The sequence below is a fragment of the Myotis myotis genome, unplaced genomic scaffold (genome assembly GCF_014108235.1).
Source record: "Myotis myotis isolate mMyoMyo1 unplaced genomic scaffold, mMyoMyo1.p scaffold_m19_p_2, whole genome shotgun sequence".
NCBI classification, from domain to species: Eukaryota; Metazoa; Chordata; class Mammalia; order Chiroptera; family Vespertilionidae; genus Myotis; species Myotis myotis.
This window is the reverse complement of record NW_023416324.1, coordinates 28,598,203-28,609,877: the sequence shown is the minus strand read 5'-3', so window position 1 is coordinate 28,609,877 and position 11,675 is coordinate 28,598,203. Positions and strand designations below refer to the sequence as shown.

The following is an 11,675-nucleotide window of genomic DNA, read 5'->3' as shown; positions in this document are numbered from 1 at the left end:
TCCACTCAAGCAAGCTTTAACCACAGTTACAAATAAAGCTACAGTTCTATTTCTGATAGAGATATTAGCTATTAATTTTCAGATGGGTACTCAGTTCTACCCAACAAAAACTGGAGTCTGTCTTCTTAGCATTTTATTTACATCAATTTATAAACAAATAGTATATTTATAGTGGGGTATTGATATTTCACTCATCCATATGCAGTTTCAAATCCACTTTCCTGAATATCCCATGTCCACATTGTCCACATTGGATGCACCCAAGAGAATTTACCACCAGGAAAGAGACCTGACATTTGTGGGGGCAGAAGCTTGCGATGGCCTTCCGACAATTCTGCCGGGGATTTTACAGGGGAGGAAAATGCTGCTCCAAATGGCCGGGTGCTAGAACGGGATTATAGACCTGGTTTACTTAGCTCTGAAGTCAACACTCTTTGCACTGGAATAGCGTGCAGCTATGAGAAGCCTGTAGAATTTTAGCCTACTTATTCAATTAGACTTTTAAAAAGGGAAACCTGGAAAAAAAAATCCCAATCCTGGATATACATTAGTGGGCTAGTTCCGTCAGGATTGATGAACAAACAGTCAGGTTTAACTACATAGGACGCAGAAAAATCCCTGTGCAGGGGTGTTAGGAGACCTGGAGGTCTTAGGACAGGGAAGGTTTAGCTTCTCTGATAAGTGGATTGGGCTGGTTGACCTCTGAACTCCCTCCAGTTCCACAATCCTTTGACTTTAAATTATGAACCTCTATGAACTTTGACTGAGGCTCAGGACTCTAGGCTTAGGGGAATGTCTTCAGGACCAGTAAGAGTCACCAACTCATGGAGGTCATGTAGGCTAGCTCTACATAGCCTACAACTCGCAGGCTAGCGGCCCTACATGGGGCTTTTAACGCTGAAGCACAGAAGGAAATCCGACGACCTGAGGAGGAAACCCAGCGTCCAGGCTGGGTTCCAAACTTGGCACATTTCTTCTCTGAGGCTTCGATCTTCTTCAGGACTACAACTCCCAGCAAGCCACCACCGAGTTCACAGCTGATTGGCGGGCCCGCTCGGGTTTCTTGCGTTATGGCAGCAAGTAGAGCCAATGGGAAAGAAAGGTAAGTCTCAGGAGCCAATCCTGGAAAGGCAGGGTGGGTCCTTTCTGGGTTCCGGCTCCGGCTCCGGCTCCTCCCCGGTCAGCGAGGCAGCGCTGTCCCTGACCGAGCGGCGGGAGCGAGGTGGGTTCGGGTTGGGCCCGCGGACACGGGGGGAGGTAGACGTGTTTTCGCGGGGACGCTGAGCATGGCTCCTTCTATCTCTCCGGGAAGCCGGAGGTTGTGGCTTTGCTCCCCAGACCCAGTGGGGAGCAAATAGGGCCCTGTGATCCCGACCCCGGTCCTCCCCGGCCCGCGCGCCAGCCTGCTGGCTCCAGCCCTGACCCTCGGGCCCTTCTCCTGTTGGCCTTTGAGGACTCCAGCCCCCCTGCCACTGACCATACCTTTGGGCTCAGCCCCACCTATCCCACCCCTCCGGCCCCAAGCCCTGCAGCAACTCCGAACCCAGCCCCTGTCCTCCAGAGCGCTCGTACCCGTGGGCTTCTCCCCGACGCACAACCCAGCCTCTTGGGCCGCGGTCCCCTGACACCTCCGATTGCAGCGTGTGCGCCCTGTCTCCTGACCATCTTCTTTGACCCTCCGACTCCTTTGATCCTCCTCGGTCTCCGACCCTGTGCAGTTCCCTCTTCTCTGGTCTTTCCAAGCTCCCCTACTCCTTCTTCCCCCAGTTCTCCACTTGACCCGAAAGAACCCAAACTTTGGCCCTTCACCCCAACTTCCAGCTTGGCCTGTTCCCTCTAGTCCTGGCCTTTGAACTTGAGCATCTGACCGGCCCCATCTTCTTGGCTCTTACTCTTTAGACCTGGCTCCTCCTCCACTGCCAGAGTCCCTTCCTCCTTTGGTCCTCCTTGTACCTCTGAGCCTCCCGGGAAGACAAGGGGGAAGATAAGAGGGATGGGCCCCTTTCTCACCCAAATCTCTGAAATGTGATAGGAAAGTGCCTCTGCACTTTACCTGCCACTGTCTTTTCAGTAGATGGTGGATTCCCCTCTCTGTGAGTTCCAGTCATGCCCATCCTGCAAGCCCAGCTGGAACTCCATCTTTTTCATGAAGCTGCTCATCCCTGACCTCTTCAGGGAAGTATGCCTCTGTCTTTTGAAACCCTGTGGCATTGTTTTTTCCTCTCTTTCTGCCCTCCTTTCTCCCCCCTTCCCTTCTTTCTCCTCCTTCCCTCCTTCTCTCCTCCCTTTCCCCCTCCCTCCTTCTTTCTTCCCTCTCTCCATCCCTCTCTCTCCCTCCCTCTCTCTCCCTTCCTCTCTCTCCCTTCAATGCTAGTGTGGCACTGGCTTTGGGATGATGGGCATCAGTCCTAGTTCTGCCATTCTCTGAGCCTCAGTTTCCTCATCTCTAAAATAAGTTGTGAGAATGAAAGGGGACGATTAATATTTAGTGATTAGTCTATGGCCTAGCACTTGGAATGAGCTTAACAATTGTTAACTATTATTATTGTTGGTTCCTGTAAAATGTGCCAGGTGCTGTACGAGGCACTGAGGAGTGGATACAAAGGCGACTAAGGCACAGTCCCCGTCCCCCTGGAACTTAACCTTCTACTGTACAAGAGTTTCTGGAGTTCATGGCCCATTTCGCTGCACTGAACCATAAACTGTTTGAGGGTAGTAACCACAATCCTAAATCCTTTTGCTCTTATTTTGACCCAGCATTCAGACCTGGGTAGAATCAGCTGGTAAAGTATACTAGTAAGTTCTCAGAGTAGCAGGATTCGAAGTGAGTAGAGGCTGTGTAACTTATGGCATGGAGCCCTTGGTGAGGTGGGCAGGGGTGGGGAGTGACTTAAGGACATATTCAACCACACTTAACAACATTTGAGCACTGGGCCTTGTGTTGGGAAGAGATTACCAAAATGATCCAGTCCTACCCTCAAGTTACTTAAAAACTTCTAGTGGACACAGGCATGTAAATGGTTACACTGTAATTACAAATCACTGTAAAAGCAAGTACAAGATCCTGTGGGGTCTTAAAGGAGGAAATGGGAGGAAGGAAGAGATTGCTGAGGGACAGTGGGGAGAATGGACACCAGCATGCCATGGGTTCTGGAGGCAGGCCTGGCCTTCATTTACTCAACTCATTCAAATATTTATTAAGGATCTACTCTATCTGACTGCCAGTACTCTAGGAGTTGAAGTTACATTAGTGAATAAAAAATAGAGACCCTGGCCCTCATGGGACTTATGTTTTAGCAGGGAGTAGGGAGGCAGATCATATATAAAAGACATATAAATAGGTGCAATGTTAGATTGTGAGAAGTACTGTTGGGCACAGGGACTGGAAGTGTGGGAGGGGGGTGTGATTTGTAAAAGGATGGTCAGGAAACAGTGAATAAGTATCAAGGAATAAACTTTCTGATGTTTAGCTGCATATTTGAAAGTGAAGCAAGCCTATCTTTCACATTGCTTAGCTAGGTTCTTCAAGAAACACGTTCTAACAGAGATTGGTAAACTAAGCTGGCCTCCTTTTGCTTATAAATAAAGTTTTATTCAGACACAGCCACATTGGTTTATGTATTGTCTATGGCTGCTTTTATAATACAACAGCAGAGTTGCAACAGAGATTCTGTGGCCCCAAATATTTACTAAATATTTACTCTCTGGCCCTTTACAGAAAAAGTTTTCTGATCCTACTTAAAGATTTGAGGCTCTTTCCATATTTTATAATTTAGGTTATATACAGTCTTGTACCATTTTTTTAAATCCTCACTCAAGGATATGTTTTTGAGATTTTAGAGAAAGAGAGGAAGGGAAACGGAGGGAGGGAGGGGGAGAGGGGGAGAGAGAGAGAAACATTGGTGTGTCAGAGAAACATTGATCAGTCGCCTCCTGTATGTGCTCTGACTGGGGATGGAACCCATAACCTGGGTATGTGCTCTGACTGGAAATCGTACCCGAACCCATCACCTTTTGGTGTATGGGACAACGCTCCAGCCAACTGAACCACCTAACCGGGCGTTCTTGTACCATTTTGCAATTAAGAAATGTTTTTTTCCTAATAAGATCACTGAAGGGATCTTTTCCATTCTTGTATTCCCCACAGGTCTAGGAAACAGTGCCCTCAACAACTGTAACAGTCGCTGTCGTTTGCTGAATGACGAGTACATACCACCCCCTACACTGAGCATGCCTGGCATCTTCTCTAACGCAGTGTAGGTAGGTCGTCACAATTTTAGCGATGTGGGAGCTGAGGCTCAGAGTGGTTGAATAGTTTGCAGAATTTTAAAGAGAATCACTGGGATCCAACCCTAAATGTAGTCAGTGTCCCTTCTGTTACTTTATGTCGCTGTTTTCCAAAAATACTTGCTGACCTGAAGGAAGTATCAGTCTTTCATTTTATCATCAGGGCCTCTCCATAGTGTGTGCTTCCCTCCCTCACCCTTTGTTCATGTCTCTCCTGCATCTCCAGCAGCCCGCTCTGCCTTTTGAAATGTTATTTCTCCAAGGCCCAGAGGAAACACCACACCCTCCTCGTATAAGAAGTGCTTTTTCTTCCCGTCATTCTCTGTTCTTGGCTGTAGGACCTCGAAAGAATGTATGCCCCTTAGCAAGCATTTACTGATGTTTGCATAAGTAGGCCCTGTGCTAGTCACTGTGTGTGTGTGTAGCTATGTGTGAGGGGAATGTGGTGTGTGTGTGTGTGTGTGATTTTTGTGTCTTGTCTCTTGTCTTTGTGTGTATGTAGCATGTGAGTGTATGGCTGTGTATATGTGTGTGAGATTGCATGTGGTATAAGAGTATAGCTGTATGTATGTGAGTACGTAGCCAGTTATGTGACTGTATGTGTGGGAGGACTGTGAATGGTGTATATGATATGCATGTGTGTGGCTATATGTGCTGTGAGAGTGTGGTGTATGTGTGACTGTGGTATGTATGTGTGGTGTGAGGTGGCTGAGTGTGTCTGGAATGTGACTATGGCTGTGCATATGGAGTGAGCATGTGTGTGTGCATGTGCTTCTGTATGGTGTTTGAGAGTAGAAGTGTGTACTGACCAATGAGAACAGACATGGCCCAGACCCTGCAGTAGGTCTCAGATGTTAACTCATTACTTGCTGGATTATAGTGAGGTCCGAGGAAGGGAAGGGAAGGGTACAGAACACCTAAGAGGATTCAGAACTGGGCTTGTAAACAACCAGGAGAGCCTCAAGAATGAGAGGTTCTGTTATGTTCGTTTTGAAAGCAGGCACATAGATGGATACTTTTAAGGAAGGTTAAAAAAAAGATATAAACACGAGTTTCAGTTAACTTACAGTTAGGCAGAAGAACTGAATGGAAGTCCTTCACTTGCACATAAATTATAGTGTGGACTGTATCGTTTAGTGGTATGAAGAAAAATGATATTATTCAATTGCACAAATATGATCTGTGGTAGTGGACAAAACGGTTCCTTTTCATTCTGGTTTGGTACCTTTAAATATCTGGAAGTTTGTTCACTTGAAAGTTACTAAGTAAAGGCATTCTATGCAAATTTTCCCATTAATTGAGGTTACTTCTGATGGCTGGTTCCATGGGGAAGGTGTATCCCTCTTCAAACAGAACAAGATTCCCTGTGGCCTGGCCTGACCCAAGGAATAAAGGTGTTGGCCATTTGTGTTCGTTCTCAGGGTTCAGAGATGGGCAGTGAGAAGGAGCAGAATCCAGAACAGCACCTGCCTGAGGAAGGGGAGCGGGGTAAGCCTTGGAGAGCGGATGACCCAGAGGGTTTTCGGATCCCAGATGGGGAGAAAGAGCATGGGCAAGAGAGCCTGTCAGAGAGACCACAAGGGACCCATCCCCAAAAGCCCTGGCAGAAAGCCACTGTCCCCACTGGAGAGCCAGGGGACCCTGTTGTCCATTCAAGACTTGAGGCCGATGAGAAGCCCTTTATATGTGCCCAGTGTGGCAAAACCTTCAATAACACCTCCAACCTGAGAACACACCAGCGGATCCACACGGGCGAGAAGCCTTACAAATGCTCTGAATGTGGCAAGAGCTTCTCGAGAAGCTCCAACCGCATCCGGCACGAGCGGATCCACCTGGAGGAGAAGCACTACAAATGTCCCAAGTGTCAGGAGAGCTTTCGGCGGCGCTCGGATCTCACCACACACCAGCAAGATCACCTGGGCAAGCGGCCGTACCGCTGTGACATCTGTGGCAAGAGCTTCAGCCAGAGTGCCACGCTGGCCGTGCATCACCGGACCCACCTCGAGCCGGCACCCTACATCTGCTGTGAGTGTGGGAAGAGCTTCAGCAACAGCTCCAGCTTTGGGGTGCACCACCGCACCCACACAGGCGAGAGGCCTTACGAGTGCACCGAATGTGGGCGGACCTTCAGCGATATCTCCAACTTTGGAGCGCACCAGAGGACTCACAGAGGGGAGAAGCCCTACCGGTGCACTCTGTGTGGGAAACACTTCTCTCGGAGCTCAAATCTCATCCGCCACCAGAAAACGCACATGGGAGAGCAGGCTGGGAAAGATTCTGGCTGAAGGAGTGAGGGAGAGACCTCAATGTAGTGTAGGAAGAACTTTAGGATCTGCTGCTACCCTTTGACCTCAAGCCCTTCACCCCACTTTGGAGAATGTTTCCCTGTTGCCTCTGAAGCCAGGATCTCTAGCAAGCCCTGAGAAGGGACTCTGAGTAAAAATCTTTGCCCCTTTCCAAGCCGATATTTTGCCTTGGAAAGTCAGAGGATCTGGTCTTGGCTTCATCTCCTTGGGGTGAAAGAGAAATAGGGTAGGTTTAGTAAATGCTCACGTTATTAGGGCAGCTGTCCCTGGCCTTTGAGGAAATACCTGTGCAATGGGCACCACATTGTGTATGAACTGCTGAGGGCCCATTGCAGTGGCCTGCTAGTTCCGTCCACTGTGCTCCAGCTGGGCTGGGAGGAGCCGTCTTCCCAGTGGACGGAGCCTCCTTGGCCTGGAGAGGCGGTCCTGCCTTAGAAATGGAGGGGAAGCCCTCAGGGAGCCATGATCTAGGGACCTTCACACTCCCCGTGTGTGTGACTTGTTATCCCTCTCCCAACCTGCATCTGTTCCCTGAGTGACCAGCAGTAAAACCCTTCAATGAAAAGGACCTGTGTACTTATTTGGGGGCATCAAAGAAGTGGGGAGCTGGTCTCTCTGCAGCTACTCTGAGAGTTGAATTTCAAGAAAGACAAGATGGGTGGTTGCTCAGAAAAGCAAAGGGAAGCAGGCTAAGTCTCTGGGCCTTTGGGGAGAAAGGAGAAAGGAAAGGAATTAACATTAATTGAGCACTCACCAAATGCCATAGATTCTACCAGTCACATTTCTTTTCTTTAAAAGAAATATATTTTATTGAATTCAGAGAGGAAGGGAGAGGGAGAGAGAGGGAGAAACATCAGTGGTGAGAGAATCATTGATCGGCTGCTTCCTGCACACCCCTCACTGGGGATTGAGCCCACAACCCAGGCATGTGCCCTTGACTAGAGTCGAACTTGGGACCCTTTCGTCCACAGGCTGACACTCCATCCACCAGCGGTTCTGTGGGTTGTGACCATCGGAAAACACATATAGCATATCAGATATTTACATTACGATTCATAACAGTAGCAAAATCACAGTTATGAAGTAGCAACGAAAATAATTTTATGGTTGGGGGTCACCACAACATGAGGAACTGTATTGAAGGGTTGCGGCATTAGGAAGGTTGAGAACCACTTGGTTTAGTGACTAAACCAAACTGGCTAGGGCTACCAGTCACGTTTCCATTTTTTTTTAAAAATACATATTTTTGTTGATTTCAGAGAGGAAAGGAGAGGGAGAGTGAGATAGAAACATCAATGATGAGAGAGAATCATTGATCGGCCGCCTCCTGCATGCCCCCCACCAGGGATTGAGCCTGCAACCCGGGCATGTGCCCTTGACCAGAATTGAACTCTTCAGTCCTCAGGCTGACGCTCTATCCACTGAGCCAAACCAGCCAGGGCTCCCATTTCCATTCTTTATTTCATTTAGTTGTTACAGCAACCCTCAAGGGAATAAAATGAAACAGAAGTGAGGAAAAGGGAAGTCACTTGCTGTGAAGTCACACAGCAGGTATGTGGTAGAACCAGAGTTTAAGCTTGGGCCTCCTTTGGTTCTAAGATGATGTTCTTTTCACTACATTCACCTTGTTGGCTTTGAAGAAGGAGCCTCTTAGGGGGCTGACCTGGGTCCAAGGCCTGGAGATGGGAGCTAGTATGGCCCTGGACAATTTGCTCTATAGGAAGTTAGTGCTACCTTTTCAACTTTAGACCATTTAAAAAATATCTATCTTTTTATTGATTTCAGAGAGGAAGGGAGAGATAGGAACATCAATGATGAGTGAGAAGCATTGATCGGCTGCCTCCTGCACGCCCCACACTGGGGATCGAACCCACAGCCCGGGCATATTTCTTGACTGAGAATCAAACCATGACCTCCTGGTTCATAGGTTGACACTCAACCCCTGAGCCACACCGGGCAGGCTCAACTTTAGACTCTTTATTGAGCACTTATTTGTGCCTAGGAAAAATGACAGTGGCAGGGAGTAGGGGTTGAAGGGTGGGATAAGATGAACCCATAATGAGATTCTGCCCTTAGGAGCAATAAGTTAGTACCCAAATCTGGGACAACTTAGCAGGAATTATTCCCGCTTCCTGCCCCGGTTTAGGCCTGGTTCCATACTGCAGATTTCAGTGCTTTCTGTATATAAGTTTAGTGTTGACCAGATTTCCTCCAGGAAATACAAAAGACCCTTCTCTACTTCTTGCCAATCTGGGGTCCTGCTTCTCTGGAGTGAAGGGTCCTCTTCATAGGTAGACAGTTGACAGGATGAGACTGGCATCAGGCTTGGCACTGACACTGCCCATAACCTGACGTATCACATGGGACCTTGCCACCCACCCAGGAAGGGATGTGCCCAGGAGCTTTCCACTCTTCATCCCACTGAATTCTCACAACAACCCTGTGAAGTGAGACTTATGTACATTTGACAATGGCAGAAACAGGCTGACAGAAAATGACTTAGCCAAGATTACACGGCAAGTAAATGGCAGGGTCAGGAACCGAACCTACTTCTGCCCAAATCCAAAACCTGTATATTTTCCAACTATGGAAGACTTCCCAAATGATTCCCGGACATTTGTATGGCCCTTTACAGTTTACAAAGCACTTTTATTTCACATACATTTCCCTGCTTCTTGAAAATCTCCATATTTTAAGCAGAGTCAAACAAACTGACATATATGAATGCTCACACACCTTAATAATAAAGGTTGCCATCTATCAAGCATCTGCTGAGCAACAGTTATTGAACATCTCTTACCTTTGATCTCTGTAACTATCCTCCAAGGTAGCAGTATCCACATTTTCAAGATAAGAAAATTCTGAGAGGTTAAATGACCCGACCGAATGACTGAGCTGGGATTCAAGTCAGGTACGTCTGATCCCAAGGCCAAGCTCTTCTTTATACCCATGACCAAGCCAGGTCTGTCTGTCTCCTCTCAGTCTGGGGAGCTTGGTATCATTACCTTGCAACCTTAGTGACACATACTGTGACTTTTGGGGAGTCTTTGCTGCTAGTAAGACCCAGGACCAATGTACAAGGCATCTGCTTTGATCATGGGACATAATTTGCTGACCAATCTCATTTGCCCTTTTTTGACCGAGTTCATGGCCTGGGGTTTCCGTGTTAGCAGGGGCTAGATGGGACTCTCCTAACCCATGAGAGCTCTGTAGCTTTGGCCCAGAGCCTTGCCAATTTCACGGAAGGGAAAGTTCAAACTCTCCACATGATTTCTGCAGGTTCTTGTGATTTATGCTTTATGGTCTCTTCTTATCAAAGGTTCCTGTGGTCTGTACAAGCCTTCACTGTTTTGTCCCCATTGTCCCTATCCCAGAGTTAAGCACCTTCATGGACTTCCCCGAGAAATGCTGCCATTCTAGGTATTTAGAATCCCTTTGAGACATTGGGAGTCTTGGGGAGGGGTTTCCATCATGGCATGTCACTAGCTTCCTCTCCTTCCTCCCGTTGCTGCTCTTAGCCTCTTTTTCCCAGATTCCCTGGAAACTCCAGGTTGTTTTACTCTATTATAGAAAGCCGTGTGGCTTTCCTCAGCCTCTGATGCCAATTTGCATACACAAACATCCTCAGGAGCTCAGCGGAAGAGGCCTCGCCATTTACCAGCTTGTTCCACCCCATAAAGCATTTGCAAAAATAAATATCTTCAGAGATTTGCAAAGCATGTGAACATTAAAGCTTTAAGACAGTAGTCTAAGCTCAAGTGATTTCCTCCCCTTTCTCCTAATAACCCCCCTAAAACAACAGAATGGCAGGGGAGAAGGGTGGCAGGTGCAAAGACATCAACAAATTTCTAGAAGTAGATGACATACAAGGATGGCTTCACAGACTGAAGGAAGCCATGGCCCAGAGGTGGGCAATGGAAGAGAGAGCCAGTCTTTCTGGCAAAATTCCAGAGAGGCTCTGACTTTATAATTAGCAAGTACTGAGGACAGAAAAAAAAATGGACCTAAAAACTAGGGAGTTTGTAGGTCTATGCAGAAGCTTGCACCAGTCACCCCCCTCTTATCTCCAGAATGGAGGGTGACTGGCACTTACCTCCAGACAAACAACACACACGCAACACATGTGCATGAGTGCACACACATGCACATGTAGCAAGAACCCAGAAGGGTCATTTTATAGAAATCCAATAAATCTCTAGGAAAATTCTAGTGTGTTTTTGTGTGGTGTTAGCATACCAGAATAAAACTTTTGTCATTCTGACATTTATAAACCCTCCCCCAACAATCATCCACCCTATAGTCAAGCCTGCCATAAAACTATACTCATTCTTCCTATTTAAGAGCGTGACTGTATCAGGGAAACAGATACAGCAACACAGGAAACATACAGCAGAAGAGAAAACCAACTCAGTTACTAAAATTAATCAAGTTTGTCTGTTATTTCATGAACAGGCAACCGGGAGCACCAGAATTATGAAGATAGCTAGAAGCATGAAAGAGGGAGGGGAAAGGAGAGGGAGGAAGGGAAAGAGGGAGAGAGAGAAGATAAACAGAATAAGTGACTCTAGAAAACAGAAAGTAATGGCACAGTGGAATCTTTAAAAATTCTAATTATATTCTCAGAAAGATCTGAAAAGATACTACCTCCATAAAGCAAGAAAGGTTGCTAGTGGAAAGGAGTAATTGGAAAATAAGAAATAGCTTTTGGAAATTAAACACGGTAGCTAAAATAAGATATTCAAGAGACCACTTGGAAGATAAAATCAAGAAAAGCCCCTAAAATGTAAGCAAAAACACACAGATGTGAAAAGAAGAAATAAAGGACATAGAAAATCAATCCAGAGGGTTCTTATGGTGAAGATGGTTGGTAATCCTCTCACCCTTTTTTTTTTTTTTTTTTTGGTGGAGGGCATTTAACTAACCAACATTCCCCAGTCTCCTTTGCAGTTGGACATAAACATGTGATTCAATTTCTTGCCAATGGAAAATGAGCTGAATTGTATATGACACTTCTGGACCTAGACCTCCGGAGAGCTGGTATGCCTTCACCTCATTTTCTTTCCGCCTTTCACCAGCTGTAAT

At 46.9% G+C, this 11,675-nt stretch overlaps 1 protein-coding gene across 3 annotated transcripts; it reads left to right on the top strand.

The window, feature by feature from the left end:
- Positions 1-807: 807 nt before the first annotated feature.
- Positions 808-7,434, top strand: ZNF691 (zinc finger protein 691). 3 transcript variants are annotated; one of them, XM_036352379.1, is made up of 3 exons: positions 808-1,102; positions 4,148-4,260; positions 5,709-7,434. In XM_036352379.1, the coding sequence occupies exon 3, from the start codon at positions 5,718-5,720 to the stop codon at positions 6,570-6,572; it is 855 nt and encodes a 284-aa protein (XP_036208272.1). In that variant the 5' UTR covers positions 808-1,102; positions 4,148-4,260; positions 5,709-5,717; the 3' UTR covers positions 6,573-7,434. The 3 variants fall into 3 exon arrangements, with proteins under 3 accessions (XP_036208272.1, XP_036208273.1, XP_036208271.1); XM_036352380.1 differs by lacking the exon at positions 808-1,102 and adding an exon at positions 1,163-1,222 and having other exon boundaries at positions 4,148-4,256; XM_036352378.1 differs by lacking the exon at positions 808-1,102 and adding an exon at positions 1,163-1,222.
- Positions 7,435-11,675: the final 4,241 nt, after the last annotated feature.

Bases quoted from the DNA above. Each gene is read 5' to 3' on its own strand.
- ZNF691 (XM_036352379.1), top strand. From the start codon at position 5,718: ATGGGCAGTGAGAAGGAGCAGAATCCAGAACAGCACCTGCCTGAGGAA.